Raw genomic sequence first — 17,226 nt, 5'->3', positions numbered from 1 at the left:
GCTAGTCTGGTGGAGCAGAGTTGCAAAGGTGCGTGGGTTCAGGGGTCTTTCATCATGCTGCTAACAGCATAATGTGGTTGCAGCTTCAAGGTGGAGCTTTGGGTAAATAAGCGACATTTTGTATGAGCAAGTATATAGTTACCCCCGAATGGCTGCCACGGTACATTCAAGGATTTCTCAAACATGCGTGAAAGAATCAAAGCAACACTCCAAGGATGTTTTGATGAGGGAATAACATAACATTATATAAAACTAAAAAATTATTTTACATAATACCCCCCCTTTAATACATATAAAGGAAATAAGTAGTGGATGGCACAACAAATATTTTACCATTTTGAGTATGGTATCTTCTGCACTATACCTTAATGTATGAGTGACATCTTGACATCTTGCTCTTTGTGTGTTTCTTGGTGGAAAGTTGTATCAGCCCTGCTTTACAATTAAGCACACTGACAGTACTTCTCTTTTAATTTTTTTCTCACATTTTTTTCTTTATCTTCTTTTCTGATTTTATTGATGCGGTTGCAAAATATTAAAATATGAACAAGAACGTACATACATGGGTCCCCTGCATACACATGAGTACTGAGACTTGGCTCTACGTGTTCCTCTGACCCTGATCATGCCTGAGAAAATAATCTGATCACAGGCAGTGAAAGATGCTGGTCCACTGTGTTTAACAGTAGTCACTGAGACAAAACGTTTTTTGTGTGTTTTATAGCCAGAGACACAGAGGAGTATTTGACATTTTTTTGTATCTACATTTTGAAATTATTTCCAGATAAAGCTAAAATAGAAGGGCTTTGCTAACACGCAGACACACAGAGAGCTTTTAGATTTACATGTGGATTTGACACATTTTCGATAATTTACATGTCCATAGCAACAGTGATAACATGAAGAGACCTACGTAGAGGAAAGAAAACTGCAGCAAACTAAGAGTAAAATGTTGCACAAATGACACAGATGTGTAAACGTCTGTCATTCCGAACAGTTGTAACATTTGTTACATTCAACACAGCATGTGCAAGATGCTATTCTTTCTTATAGTCTCCCCCCTAAATATGATGCTTGTGGTATAGTAATTTATCCGTTGATGTTGACTTGACCCATGATTGGAGGCCTGTTCAACACAGAGGTGCATCAGTGTGACAATATGGCCTACCTTGAGCTCACAAAGGTCCATATTCACCTAAATGTTATGAGGACTGCTTTTACATTAGATTACTGGATTGTCAGTGCACCACCCACTGCCTCAACCGAGAACTTTTCTTGATATTGTCTGATAATATAATCTGACAACAAGAGAATAACTCTTATACTCTGTGTTGCATTTAGTTATATTCTGTATATGCTAATTTTAAGGTTTTAATATATATCACACTGTACAATTCTTTGATATGCTCTGTGGTCTGCATGTGGGATAACAGAAATGTTAGAAGTGCTGTACAATTAATCTTTATCCCACAGCAAAAGTTCAACAGTCTCATATTTTTTTCCGACATAGATTAGAAGTTCTGTCATTAAAAAATAATTATGCGTCCCACACCACTGTTGTCTGTAAAGTTTCATAACAATTACATACATTTTTTTTTTAAATTAATTTAAATTTTCAAACTTTTTCTTAAGTTAGTTGGTGAAGTCCTCTCGTGCAATATCAAAATTATTATTATGGATCACACAGCTGAACTATGTTATCAAAAACATAACTGTCTTTAAGCCATATTGCAGGGAAATATCAATCAGTAACTGCCTTTGCATGTTTGCATCCAAGGAAAGTCTAAAGAAAACTGATATTAGAAGAGGGAAACGTGCGCTGGCAGTGTTGGACTGACAAGACATGCAATGTTATCGTCACATAGTTCCCTTCATCTAAAGATCTATAAACTCATTACATCATTTATTTAATGTTTCTGTTATCGTACTCTTTTGCCTTCTTCCTTCCTTTTTGCTTGTTATTTCTTTCAAACTACTGTTTTGCACTCAAGGGTTGGTCAGGTTAGAGCTGACGAACAGTTTGTGCCAGCTGACCACTCTCTTCCTCATGTCCACCTTATCAAGCCAGATGTAGGCTTCTCCTATCAGAGTCTTCTTCACAAACTTCCCACCGTTGGACACCAAGAAAAGCTGAAAGTACATTAAAAATAAAACACATTTCTCATCTTATTGGGCACAATAAAGTTGCATGTGTTTGATTGTATATTAAACTGGACATAGCATGTTGTAGGCAAAAACGTCAACTTAAACTGTGCACAAAAATTTAAAAGATTTTTCTTCACATGCCATTTTTAGGATTCACAGTTTGTCCTTGCTACCTGTATTGAATGTCCCGTTGGGTTGAGGGGAAATCTGAAGGTCTCATTAAAGGAAGGCTCTCGGTCATGTCGACAAACTCTGGTCTTTTTCTTGATGATCCTTTTCTGAGTGGCTACATTCACCACATACAACTTGACATATAGGTCTGGAGGGAGGTTTAAAATAAATGTTAATACAATATAAATAAGCGTGAATTCAACTCAACCTTAAAAGAACATCACATAATATGGCATGCAAAATGTAAGACAATGTCACTAAATGTAGCATAATTTAACACTGAAATGTAATGCAGTGTAGCACAGCAAAACACACATAAAGTCATAGATACTTAACGTGCCTTGCAAAATCATTCCTACCTTTTCAACTTTTCAGATTTTGTCAAGTTAGGAGACAAATTTGATTGGGATTTTATGCGATTAATCAACACAAAGCAGTGCATAACTGTGATGTGAAAGGAACACAAAATGTATTTTCAAAGTCTTGCTCAACTGAAAATGTGAACTGCACAATGCACTGAATACATTGCAGTATTTTCTTTCTTTTTCTTTTCTTTTTTTTTTTTTGGAGGCTCTGTTTTCTAGAAACTAAAACGTCTGCCCAACTGTCTTTACAAAATAGTTTGAGATCAGAGTGATTGAACTAAGAGCTTCTGTACTGATTGGTTTTTAAGTGTTCCCACAGATTTTCCATTGGTCCAAACTTGAACATCCTCATAGAAAATAATTTGTGGATGGAGGACAAAACAAAATGTGAAAAAGGCATTCATATTTTTACAAGGCATTATACATACACCCCTATGTAATCACATAAACATACAGGTACATACGTGCATTATTTTAGATGGCAAAAATAAAATAAAATATATATACATATATTTTTCCAACCTGGCAGATGGTCCGGGCTTTTGAACTTATAAGTGATATTTCTGCATTGAAGGATTTCTAGGACCAGCTGGTCTCCCTCCGTCTTCACCTCCTTCTTAAGAGCAACCTTAATTTCCCCAATTACTTGAGTTTTACCACCTGACAATAAAAGAAAAATAAATGTTTGCAATTTGCGCATTTTGATACCTTCATTTACTACCTGAGAGCAGGTTGATACAATTGGAATTCCAGAGACAGAATTTTATTTACACATTTTAATATCAGATTTTAGTTTTGGTCTGGCTTTAGAAAACATGATAAATGGAATTTAGAGACATGAGCTTGCCAGACTCCATCGTAATGACTTCTTGACCCTCATCTGTGTAACAATAACCAGCTTACAGCCTTACATGACCCTAGGCTTTTGTTACAAGAGGAAACTGGAGATGGGGGAGGGGACTATTGTGACATATGAGCTACATGAAGAGTAGATATAGTTATGATAATGGACAGGATAGTGTGACATCCACTCCCCTTCCACTATTTCAAGACATGCATTTAGTCATTATGTAGAATTAATGCAGTAAACAAACAATGACCACTTAACAGAACATGTTACCAAAACACTGTTCAAACAGGGTTTAATAAGACTTTGAAAGTGGTCATATAAAATTACCCAGCAGGGGGAGACCTACAACCAAAAAATTTAAAAAAATAAGCTTGCCTTCATTTTCTGGAGTGATTTGTTGGTTTTTGTCGGTACCGTTAGGAATAGTCTTACCACTGCAGAGAAAGAACACAATTTTACCCAAAAGCAGCATTTGTTAGGCTGTGAAAATTATTGCTGGATGCATAGAATGCTAAAAATGCAATACAAAAAAGATCTTACATCCGTGGGACTTGAAAAATGGCACTGTCCACTCCAATGCCCACCCCTTCATCCCCATCCATACCACCGTAGGCATCTCCAACAAGGCTTGGGGCAGACAGCACCACTGACCCTGAGACGTCACCTAGTCGGTGTCCCGGTCCTGTGAGTGACAAAATACAATGTGACAATGAGATTCAACCCATCAGTCTATCCAATAGTCAGTCAGTGGATTTGTTTGTCACTCTGCCTGTATATCTACACAAAGCTTCACATTTGCAAGCATGTCAGAAAGATGAAACACCACATGTAATACCATAACCACTAACTTACACTCCCCATCTTTACGCTGAAGAGCAGTTTAAATGACTGGATTGTTAAGTGAGGCCAGTTTACAGAAAGCAAATACAATTGTGTTGAAAATAATAGCAGTGTGTTTAAAAATGAGTATACCTCAAAATTGCATGTTTTTTTTTTCCAAATATACAGATTAATAATGATCACAACGCAAGCTATTACAAACTAAAATATGAAAAAAGCTATCAAATTTGTAATCACCTTACAGAAAGAGAACAGCACTGAATAATGGGTTGTTACAGAAGTTAGCAGTGTCTCAGTCTTTACAATCTTTTAACCTTTTTTGTGCAAAGTGAAAAAGTTAAAGATTTAGATTTCCTGTGACTCGCTGAACTAATATGTGGTCATGTGTTTACTGGCCTGTGAATCTGGGAGCTAAGTTGTCGTGGGCTCTGGCATTGGTAGGGTATCCTATGGCAAACTGGCCGCTGGGATGTTGAATGTCATTTCACTCACAGTAAAGAAACTAGAACTGGACTTTGAAGTTGAGTGTTGCCAACTAGAGTTGGAGACACCTCCACATGCGGTTTCAGCTCTGAAACCTGAGAAGGACTTGAGTTTTTCCTACCCCGAAATTAAACAGGAAGAGGTGAGTCGGGGAGCTGTGTGAGGAAACAGAAAGGATTGTTCTCTATTGGAGGAGGTGTTACGACCCGGCTCGTGAGCCGCAACAAAAAGCCAGAGAGACACGGCCTTCAATAAAAGAATACAGTCTTTATTGTACAATCCAAGCAAATAAACAGGACCAGCATAGACAAGCGGGTGCTCCCCCCCTGTGGTCGGTGGCATTGCTCCACGGATAAGCCCTCTGTAGAATCAAGCTGGGTGGAGAAGCCGGCTCAGCTCCAAGCCAGCTTCAGCTCCTGTCCTCTCTCTCTCACGCGCTGAAGCAGGCTGCTTATATCCCGAGGACGCGCTGGGCCTGGCGAATCCTGGTCCCGCCCCTTCTGCTCCGCCTCAGGACAAAACACAATAACTGACGGACGTCACACCCCCACCCACAAAACATGGGTTCCCACAAGGGAATCCCAAGTAAAAAAAAAAAATAAATAAATAAATAAAAATCATCCAGATCTAAGATGCATTGTCGTTTACAATACAGGGGCACGAGAAAGCGCATCAGCAACTACATTATCTCGTCCTTTTATGTACCGTATATCCAAAGAAAAAGACTGCAAAAAGAGCAACCAACGAACCAAACGTTGATTAGGACATTTTAGCGTCGTCAAAAATGTAAGCGGATTATGATCCGTATATACAACAATAGGAGCACCACCCCCCAAGTAAACATCAAAGTGCTGCAAAGCCAGGATTAAAGCAAGTGTCTCCTTTTCGATCACAGAGTAATTTAATTGATGTTTGTTAAATTTTTTTGAAAAATAACTGACTGGCTTGCAATTGCCCTGGTCATCCATTTGTGTCAAAACTGCACCTGCACCCACATAACTGGCATCCACATGGAGCTGAAAAGGAGCATTCAAGCGTGGGGCAGCCAAAACCGGAGCACAACAGAGAAGCTGCTTTACCTGCTCAAACGCATGCTGACAAGAAGGAGACCAGTCAAACTTGGCATCCTTAGAAAGCAAGCTGGTTAATGGGGCTACTACCGAAGAAAAGTCTTTACAGAAACAACGATAATAACCAACCAGACCAAGAAAACGCATGAGATCCTTTTTTGTAACAGGAACAGGAAAGTTCTGTACTGCTTGCACCTTGGCTGCGACTGGGCGCACTTGACCCTGCCCAACTACATGGCCGAGGTATGTCACGGTTGCTTTCGCAAACTCACACTTAGCAAGATTAATTGTAAGTCCTGCCACCGACAAGCGAGTAAACAAGTCGTGAATGCGCTCCATGTGTTGTTCCCAAGTATCAGAATAAACCACTACGTCATCTAAATACACCGCGCAACCTGGCATATCTCCCACCACATAATTCATTAATCGTTGAAAAGTAGCGGGTGCATTCCGAAGTCCAAACGGCATAACTGTGTATGAATACAACCCAGAAGGAGTAACAAACGCAGCTAACTCCTGTGCACGTTTTGTCAGAGGAACTTGCCAGTAACCTTTAAGCAAGTCAAATCTGCTAACGAATTTAGCCGAACCAACTTGATCCACACAATCATCCATTCTAGGAAGTGGAAATGAATCGGGCTTTGTGACAGCATTTAATTTTCTATAGTCTGAACAAAAACGGAATGTATTATCTGGCTTAGGAACCAAAATGCAAGGAGATGCCCAACTAGACGAAGATGGCTCAGCTATCCCATTATCCAACATATATTTCACTTCTGCATCAAGACATTTTCGTTTCTCCATGTTTACCCGATAAAAATGTTGTTTTATGGGACTCGCCTGACCCACATCAATATCATGTTCCAACCAAGTTGTACGCCCAGGAGTATCAGAAAACAAACCCGGGAAGCTATAAATTAGCTCACTCAACTGTTTTGAATGATGTTCAGAAAGATGTGATAACAACACATCCAATTTCTGCAGCGACTCCGAGTTGGAAAGACGCCCGTGCGTCATGGCGCTGTCCAAGGTACCAGTCTCCTCGTTAGAACAAGTGGCCATACAAACCTCATTAACCGCACAAACTGGGTGTATGTCCTCGGGAGATTTTTTTACCTGATCTCGCGCATAGTATGGTTTTAGCAAATTCACGTGGCACAACTGCGTGGTTTTTCTGCGCTCAGGCGTTGCAATGAGGTAGTTCTGATCAGAGAGCCGCTTTAACACTGTATACGGGCCGGAAAACTTAGCTTGAAAAGGAGATGAAATAATGGGACACAGTGCCAAAACCTGATCCCCGGGCAAAAACGAGCGTTCCACTGCTCGACGATCAAACAAAGATTTCATTTTATGTTGGCTAGCAGACAACTTTTCTTTAGCCAAATTCCGCGCTGCATACAGTCTATGCCTAAAGCCGTTCACATAGTCAATGAGATTTTGGGGTGGTTCTGGTTCTTTCCACTCCGCTGCCACAGCTGCTAAGGGACCCTTAACGGTGTGTCCAAACACCAACTCATTTGGGCTAAAGCCTATGCTCTCCTGAGTAACCTCCCGAGCAGCCAACATCAACCATGGTAACCCATCCTCCCAATCCTTCCCCAGTTCTATACAATAAGCACGGAGCAATGACTTTAAAGTTTGATGAAAACGCTCCAACGCTCCTTGACTTTCTGCATGGTAAGCCGTAGATCTGTTGTGTTTAACACGAAGCTGTTTTAGCACCTGGCCAAAAAGACGTGAAGAGAAATTTGTGCCTTGATCCGACTGAATAGTCTGAGGAATGCCAAATACAGAGATGAACTGAGAAAGAGCACGCACCACAGATTTTGCTGTTATTGTGCGTAACGGGTAAGCAGCCGGATATCGAGTACTTTGGCACATAACAGTTAACAAATAGCAAGCCCCAGATCGTGACCTTGGCAAGGGACCCACACAATCAATGATTAGGTGCTCAAACGGTTCTGTTGCAACAGGGATGGGTAATAAAGGCGTGGGTTTCAAAGGTTGGTTAGGCTTTGCAGTTAGCTGACAGACATGACATGTCCTAACATAGGAGGAAATATCCCTCTTCAAACGAGGCCAAAAAAATGTCTAAGGACTCGGTCATATGTTTTTTTTACACCAGCATGTCCAGAATCATCATGTGCTACTTTCAACAGTGCCTCACGATATTTAGAGGGAACTACCACTTGAAACACCGCATGTTCCACAGAACCAAAATGTGGCACCCATCTTCTCATTAGCACAGAGTTTCGAAGAAAATACGCACCTTCGTGGTCTGACACAGCCCCCTCCGGACGAACCTGTTGAAATAATTCTTTTAATGAGGAATCTGCACGTTGGTCAGTTATCAAATCAGTACTAGTGACAGGAAATGGAAAATCAGCAAGAGGCAAAAAGAACTTGTAATCTTTATTTTCCTCTTGTGCGTCCTTGTCACCGTTCACTTGAGAGCGCGACATAGCTCGAGTCACAGCACAAGCAGTGAAAACGTTCGACAATTCACGCTCATTCTCCTCTTGTCGATCCAACTTCTGAGACTCCGGCTCACTGCCGACTGAGGGTGTGGGTGATTCATCTGTCCACATGCTGGAACCCGCTAGATCATTACCCAAAATGACCGAGACCCCGTCAATAGGTAACGCAGGTCGCACCGCCAACAAAGCCTCTCCACAAAAAAGCTGGCACTCCAAAAACACCCTGTGGAGAGGAACCAACAAAATATTCAAACCCATATCCCTCACCGGAATACAGTTGTCCGTCTCTGTGTGCTCAGGGAGAGGCAATACATCCGCCTGAATAAAAGAATTAAACGCACCAGTGTCTCTAAGTACTTTCACAGGTATTTTCTTTTCACCTTTTGCCAATGATACATAACCATCTCTTATAAATGGTAAATATGATTCCACAGGCTCTACGAGCGGCGATTCCTTTCGTTTCTCTACACCTGTAAACACAGGCGCCGCTAAACCCGCCCCCTCTGGTCTAGACTGAAATGTTGGAGTTCTAGACTTAAATAGATGGCAATCCGCCTTCCAATGACCACGCTTATGGCAGTAGTTACAACGATCATTACTGTCAAAAGAACCAGGAGGTTTAACTTCCACCTTACGCAAACCAGCAGGACGGCGAGAACTATCGCTTCGCCCAATGTCCCCCCTGAAACCACTTGCTGTCGGAAACTGGGATTTATGGGTCAAAACGTAATCATCCGCGAGCGCCGCGGCTGCAGCTGCCGTCTGAGCTTTCTGTTCACAAATATAAGTAGCAACCACCTCAGGAACTGAGTTTTTAAGTTGTTCCAAAACAACAAGTTCACATAGCTGCTCAAAGGTTTTAACTTCTGCTGCCGCGCACCACCGCATAAAATGCATTTTAATATCTCTGGCAAATTCCAGGTAACTCTGCTCAGAGTTTTTTCTGCAACTCCGAAACCTCTGCCTATATGCCTCAGGCACCAACTCATAAGTTTTTAAAACAGCAGCTTTCACCTTAGCATAGTCATGGCAATCAGAGTCAGACAACGTAGAAAAAACTTCTTGAGCACGCCCCACAAGCACACACTGCAACAACAGCACACGTGCAGAATCAGACCAGCTGCGCGCCTCAGCCACACGCTCAAAAATGACGAAAAAAGAATCTGGATCAAGTTCATTAAATTTAGGCAATAAACGTAAATTCCCAATGACATCAAACTCCATATCAACTGCCTCAGAAGCAACGGAAGAAGAACGAGAGACTCCAGACGCAACACTCTGTTTAGCCAAATCTAGCCGTGTCCGTTCGATCTCCAATCTAGTGTGCTCTGCTTCCAGTTGTACTTTCATTTTGAACTTATCGTGTTCAAACTGTAACAACAGCAATTCCCTATGCTGCTCAAATGTCAAACCAGGAGGTAAAACAGTAGGTTTAGCTGTAATCTCACCAACTGAGCTGTGCAAAATGTCCTTTTCAACTAAATTTGCGACCAAAATGGACTTCACATTCTCTTTAGACCGTCGGCCATCAATTTCCACCCCGTAATGTTTTCCAATCTCAAATAATTGCTCTTTTGAGCAACCTTCCAAAAACTCCTCTGAGGGAGAATCAAAAAATTCAGAGAGAGAAGTCATGATCATTTATAACGAAACGCAAACAGTAACCAGGGAAAAGTGCCAAGTCGTGTACCCAAAAGGCAGACTGAGAACCCCACTATTCTTGCCTATATACAAAAACTTACCTAACAGCTGATCCCTAGTCTTCACGCTTTTCGGCGGCGGGTTGTTACGCACCTTAAACCAGCGGGCCAGAAAGGAAATCTATACAGATTCCCTGCCTAGAATCCCACGGACGTGCTCCCGAGATAACTGTAAACAGTTAACACTAACCACCTAGAAGCGACACTACAAAGACAACGACCAGATGAAGCCCAAAGGAGCTACACCTCTATCGCCTATCAGGGGACCAAAGCTGCAAACAGGTGTACACGATGAACACTCAACCCACTGATTACAGAAAAAAAATAAACGAAACGCCACACCCGGAGAAAACAAACAAAACAAACTACGCCATCCAACAACCACAAAAAAAAATAAATAAATAAATAAAAATCCAGAAACCAAATCTTAACCAAAAACAACAAATTATCCAAACGCAACCAGGTTCAACTAACGACAAGCCCCCATTTTGTTACGACCCGGCTCGTGAGCCGCAACAAAAAGCCAGAGAGACACGGCCTTCAATAAAAGAATACAGTCTTTATTGTACAATCCAAGCAAATAAACAGGACCAGCATAGACAAGCGGGTGCTCCCCCCCTGTGGTCGGTGGCATTGCTCCACGGATAAGCCCTCTGTAGAATCAAGCTGGGTGGAGAAGCCGGCTCAGCTCCAAGCCAGCTTCAGCTCCTGTCCTCTCTCTCTCACGCGCTGAAGCAGGCTGCTTATATCCCGAGGACGCGCTGGGCCTGGCGAATCCTGGTCCCGCCCCTTCTGCTCCGCCTCAGGACAAAACACAATAACTGACGGACGTCACAGGAGGCTTCAGTCTTTACCTTAAGCAGAGAAAGTTAATTATCTTGGTGTCTTGCTCCTGAGAGACGGTAAGAAGGAGCAGTGGCTGGATAGCTCTGGTCTGTTGTGGTGCAGAAGGAGCCATAAAGCGAAGCTCTTGATTTACTCGTCCATCTACTTCAGACTTTCTCGGCTGGAATTAGCTTCCTCTGTGGAGCTCCTCATCCTGACACATAGGATGAGGAGCTCTGTCATCCAGGTGGGCGCTTAGACTAAAGGCACTGCTTCCTTACATTGAAAAGAGTCATTTGAGGTGGTTCAGGCATCTAAACAGGAAATGTCCTTAACATATCTGTTAGGTAGCAAGAGAAATTAATGTTCCACCTAGAGGAGACAGCAGGGCAGAGCCAGATTGCACTGGAGGGACTATATATATATATATTACTTCTGACCTAAGATCACACTGTGATCCCCCAGTATAAGGGATGTCTGGCTAAGCCTGTTGCCTACACATGTTTATTTCACTATAATCCAGTCACACAGGATGAGCAGTGTCACTGTAATGAGTGCTGGGCCTGTTGTTTTTCTACTGTGCTACTACATCCACATGTAAACTATTTTCAATGTAGAAACATAATTTATTTCAAAACTTACGTGGTTAGTGATATTGAGCTGCTATTATTTTGAACACATGTATTTTCACCAAAACAAAGCAGATAAATCTTAATCTGAAAGCACATTTTAATGGTCGTTAAAAGATTATTTTTAAAACTAGTGCGTCATTCCCATAGTTTGATTTTTTGGTAAATATATTTTACTTCTCCCCATTTTAGTTTTACTTTAACAGATTTACTTTATGACTTTATGGTTGGTTATGTTTATCAGAGTATTTAGACAGTACATTTATTTCATGTTGCCTCACCTTCCCTCGATAGTTCAGCTGCTCTCATGGGTTAGCCGAAAGCTTTACTCTCACTGGCCGGTGAGTGTAGAGTGAGACTCCAGACGGCTTTTGAAACCTCTCGGTGTTTCTTGGTATGACTTGGGTCAGTCTCACATTTGTGTCCCGTTTGTTTAAAGTGCGGGAATAGGATAGGACTGGATGGGGTTGGAAGATGGTGTTCCATTCGTGCGTGTGTTTGTGTGCGTGTCTTTTGTGATTTCTTTTTTTTTTTTTTCTTTTTTTTCTGGGGTTCATTCATGTCAGACATGCACATATAGAGCAGTATTGTGACACAACAAAGTATTTAGTAGCCACAAAAGAGTTGCAAGGGAGTCTGTAGCTGCATGCTTAAAAAGCTCCAAAAATAGGCAGACTTATCTTAGAAAGGAATTGAAGTTTAGGTTGAGTTCAGGAAATCCCACAGATTAAAAACATTGAGTTCATTATAGAAGTAGTTTTACTTACTTTAAGATATGAAAAAAAAAAAGAAATATTAGGGGATGCCATCCCAATTTGGTTTCTACATTCAGAATATCTCCAAACAAGTGTGGTAATGAGAAACCATAATCTTGGGATTAACACATGCACACTACTTCCAAACACTGAGTAGTTAGGGGGGAGGTATTCTTTGAGATAATTTGAGGCCCATATTACAATTAAATGTGTCTTTACTGCAATGTGTCCTCTGTAATCAATTGTGATCTTGTAAGTGACTTTTTTACATTATTCTAAAAATTACTATCAAAATATAAGGTGTCCTATCTGTCTTGTTTTTGATATTAATGTTGTACTTAATTTTTCTGCTTTAAAATAGCTCCTGATTTTGTTTATTCTCATAGTATATTAGTTACTTTTAAAAGATTTATTTTCTGACAGAAATTCATTTTTGACTACCATCACCAATCAAACAATTTGTGCCCAGAAAGAAAATATGACCCAACCAGAGTCCAAAGGTAAATGTTAAGGAGGTTAATGCAGAACAATTCAGGTTTAATTAAACAGTCTCAACAGAACTTGCATGCATGGATAAAAAGGAAGCATGTCATGGGAGTTGTGTCATGGGGAAGGGAAGGATTTACTTGGTTGCAGACGGGACTGCTGCACGGCAGCCTCTGCGGCAGCAATGGCTATCCCAGCATCCTCAAGGTGGGCTTGAGTGACACTACTCTTGCTTTGACTTCGGGATGGGCCATGCGAGCGCAGTTGGCCATCAGAGGAAGACTTGGAGCTGCCTGGGCTGCTGTGGGACTTTTCCAAAGGTAACATTTGCATGTCTGGAGGATGAAAATTTTACTTTGGCAGATCTGCTTGTACCATGCCACCGTTTTTAAACCAAATAAAGTCTAATCAAGGCAGTGATACATATTTCAGTGTTTTATGCAAATCATTTAGATATTTAAAATGCATATGTGAAATTGATGTATTTTACCTTTGGCTGGGTCGGGGAAGATTCCATGGCTTCTGCTCTTGATCACAGAGTTCTTAGGTGAATCATGACTCAGATCTCCCTGTCCTGGTCCTTGACTTTGTCCCATTCCATGTCCCTGTCCAGATCCTGACATATGACCCTGACCTGTGAAATGTCCCTGACCATGACCCTGTGCTGACCCAGACCCTGGTGGAGCTTGGGAAGCATGGTGACTTCTGCTCTGTTCGATGCTTTCACTCTGCTCTTTCAAAGGCAGCCAGCGGGGAGTGTTGTCCAGTTGAGCTGTGTTTGACAAGTCAATCAGAACCTGAAACGCAGTCAAGTCCACACACAATATTACAATTAAAAAGAACAGATAGACATGTACACTAGATGCCAAAATAATACTACAACACAGTTCTTTGTGAAATATGCATACCTAAATCTTTTCGTATTTTCCCGTAAATGTCAATGTTTTCATTGGGGTGTTATTTGACAGATCAACACAAAATGGCACATCATTGTGAAATTAAAGGAACATGGCACATGGCTTCCAAAATGTAAAGGCATTTTTCTTGTCCCCATTTTACAACATCTGGAGACATTAAAAAAATGAGGAAAAAAAATGTCCACATTTCTCATTTCCGGATAATGGATTCAGTGCTCAGTGAGATGTCCTAACTTTGGATTTTGTTTTATTACTTAATCCCTTAGCTTTCCCCTACACTCTCTGGTGTGTTTTGATCTACAGTACATGATCCTGTCTGCTCCCTAATGTTTTCTGACAATTTCCTTGTGGAGGAATTTTTGTGCCATAATCAAAGAGCACACATTTCCAGTCCAAAAGCAAGATTTCATGTCTCTTGTTGTCAAAATGTTTAATACTTTTGCTTACATTTTTATTTTGAAAGGAGGACTTCATGTCTCTCTTCTCAAGAATTGTATTGCTTGTACTTAAAACTTCTCCTTTCTCCTTGCACTCAGACTTAGTCTCTGCTTGGAACAAATCTTCACTATCTATCTATCTATCTATCTATCTATCTATCTATCTATCTATCTATCTATCTATCTATCTATCTATCTATCTATCTATCTATCTATCTATCTATCTATCTATCTATCTATCTATCTATCTATCTATCTATCTATCTATCTATCTATCTAGAAAGAGAGATACTAACAGATATACTAACGATATATGAAAAGAAAATCTATCAAGAAAAGAAATCTGGAAAACAGAAACCTTGTGTGAGAGAAACATTAAATGTGAAGCAGCACTTACTTCTCCAAGAAAGTCATTGGAGGAGGATCTGTCATAGTCCCACACTGTTACTTCCAATGTCTTTTTCTTTAACTAGATAGGGAGAAGAAAAGAGAACAGATGGTCACAGACTGAGATGTGCTTATTATGCAATTAGGTGACATGAAAAAACATGTGTTTATAATGGTATTTATATGGTATTTATATTTCTTTGTCTTTTTAAGAAATCTTGTCAAAACCGTCAGGTATTGCAAACTCGACAGAAGTAAATTTATTCAGCAAAGAAGGTGGGTGTCACGTTGCATATCTTCCAACATGCATTATGTGCAAACAAGGAAATGACATCTGGCTTATATAGCACTTTTCAACCCTAAAATGGTTCTCAAAGAATCTTTACAATGAAATCAGTCATTTCCATTCACACATATTCACATGGTGAGAATATCAAGCTCCTGGATTGTAGCCACAGCTCTCCTGGGCTACAATCTTGCCCAGATTGTAGCCTGGGCAATCTGGGCCCAGGCTACAATCCCTGGGCCCAGGGATCCCTGTTCTCCCCCAGGGAGAACATTATTCCTTGATGAACATTGCTGGGCTGTTGAAATTGTGTAGCTGACATTTCTGTACTCAACTAATCTTCTAAGGGTACTAGCAAGAGGCTTTATTGGGATACTGAAAGCATCCCCGAAGCAAAGCCACATGTACTGAATCATTTGATTTATAATAGGCTTAGACATCACCTTTGCTCACAGTGGACGACAGTCTAACAGCAAAGTCTCATAGGATGTTCATGAGTGTACACTTAACAAATTATATGTAAGTGTGCAGAGTACCTGCTCCAAATGGATGTTCTTGTAGATGACAGTCTGGTTCCATTCTGGATTTGTTGTTTTCTGTGCATACTTGGTCCTTCTCTTGTTATCAGCACTGATGATTCATGATATACAGCAATAAAAGTAATCAGAATTCAGTTAAAATGAATAACGAGCTAATACATTTCCCAGCTCGGTCCCTGGCATATATTTACTAGAACCAATATACTTGAATTATGAATTAGATTTGTAAATGCTGGTGCAATGGTCAATACTCAGTGTGACTTCATAAACAAACAGAGTTGTTATTTAAGCGTTGTTTATTTAGACTGAGATGCTTTTATGGAAGAAAAATGTCAAAGATAAGAATTTAGGAGTTTTGAAAGCTAGAAGCATGAAGTTGACGGAGAATGCAGTGGTATGAGTGTTGTCAAACAGAGTGAAATAAAGAATATAACTGGACAAACAACAGAGGCCACAACAGAAGGATGGAAAACCACTAGAAAACATTCCCAAAAGAACAAAATATATCAACTGAAAAGAAAAGATCAGCACCACACTACCTTGCATTCTGGACAACCATGACTTGGCTGAGGGAGTCCAGAAGAGGAAGAGGAGGGCAGATATCACAAACAAGAAAGGCAAAAAATACGAATAACAGTCAGAGAAGCCCAGAGTGCACAAAGAAAAAGCAGTAAAGGATAGAGAGCTGAGGCAATCAATATTTGCTGCATTATGCATCACTTGTTTTGTGTCCAAATGATATATGTTAGAAAAGAGTCGAAAAACCCTGACGATGAATGAATATTGCCAGTGAAGTACCCTGAATGTGCTCTGTTCTGCTTATGTCAGACAAATGGATTTTAAAATGCTCCTCAACCCAAAGAGGTCGAGGAGCAAAAGTGTTTTAAATGAGCTCTCCTTTTTAACTTATGTTGCCTGTAGGTCAAGAGAGAGCTTAAACTCATAAACAGACCTGATGGGGCCATTATCTAAGAACAGATATTGTTAGACAGCAGCTAAAAGCCTTATTGATTCTTTCTTGTTATTCACACTCTCCTGGGAAGAGAGAGGAACAGATGTAAGATAGAAACTGTGGAAATATTAATGTAAAAAAAAAAAAAAAGTAGAAAAAAAGTAATGACTAAGTCAAATTAGATTAATTAGGAGAGACAGTTTTGGCACCTTTGAACTTTTCAACAAGCCATGTAACAGTTAGAAATGATGCATTGTATTAAGATTTTATGTGACAGATCAACACACAATAGTAACTAACACATAAATGTTCAATTTCTTTCCAGCAAAGATAAAAAATATGCCTTAGTCACGTCTGCAGTTCAATCGCAGCTCCTTCAACTGAACCACTAGCACAAATAAACCAGAAATTTCTATTACCTCATGACAGAGGCTAGACATTGTGACTGAATTGTATATGTGACTGACTTCACCTTTTCCAGTTTTCAGCCGCCTGCACAAGCGATAACCTTGTTGGCACTGGACTTGCAGTGCAGTGAGGCGCTGTAGGTAACCAGGAAAATCCAGAGTGCTGTTTTAGTGATGAGTATTTTCCTAACAGTCAAGTGGAATGGATTATTTCGTGAAGCATTAGAAACAACGGAAGCAGTAATATGTTATTGTTAATGTGGGCAGAAAATTTATTTATTTATTTTTTTTTTCTTTTCAATCATGACACGTCCCTGTCACACATAATGGCGCTGATCTTAAATTACGTCAAAATGCTAAATTTAGAACAGCACTGCGCGTGTGCCTGCAGCGATATTAGTTTCAGACTAGCCTAGTAAAAGCTAGCCACTTTTCCAGACATATTTATTTATTCATACAGAGGGTCTGGGCCTATGGTCTGGGCTTTCAGCTATTGTGAACACAT

At 40.4% G+C, this 17,226-nt stretch overlaps 1 protein-coding gene across 1 annotated transcript in view; it reads right to left on the bottom strand.

The window, feature by feature from the left end:
- Positions 1-1,948: 1,948 nt before the first annotated feature.
- The window catches only part of pclob (piccolo presynaptic cytomatrix protein b), a 61,606-nt gene continuing 46,328 nt past the window's right edge, over positions 1,949-17,226 (bottom strand). Inside the window, exons 28-37 of the mRNA XM_088006297.1 lie at positions 15,902-15,928; positions 15,360-15,453; positions 14,548-14,619; positions 13,287-13,593; positions 12,937-13,131; positions 4,072-4,213; positions 3,907-3,965; positions 3,204-3,341; positions 2,319-2,464; positions 1,949-2,130 (exon numbers count right to left, since the gene is read on the bottom strand). Of these exons, the coding sequence (XP_087862423.1) occupies positions 1,987-2,130; positions 2,319-2,464; positions 3,204-3,341; positions 3,907-3,965; positions 4,072-4,213; positions 12,937-13,131; positions 13,287-13,593; positions 14,548-14,619; positions 15,360-15,453; positions 15,902-15,928 (1,324 nt within the window). The 3' untranslated portion in view covers positions 1,949-1,986. The remainder of the gene's footprint in view (positions 2,131-2,318; positions 2,465-3,203; positions 3,342-3,906; positions 3,966-4,071; positions 4,214-12,936; positions 13,132-13,286; positions 13,594-14,547; positions 14,620-15,359; positions 15,454-15,901; positions 15,929-17,226) is intronic.

Source organism: Poecilia mexicana, unplaced genomic scaffold, assembly GCF_051168715.1.
Source record: "Poecilia mexicana isolate PSO_F unplaced genomic scaffold, ASM5116871v1 scaffold_6, whole genome shotgun sequence".
In the NCBI taxonomy this organism is placed as follows: domain Eukaryota; kingdom Metazoa; phylum Chordata; class Actinopteri; order Cyprinodontiformes; family Poeciliidae; genus Poecilia; species Poecilia mexicana.
This window is presented reverse-complemented; position numbering and strand designations above follow the sequence as displayed.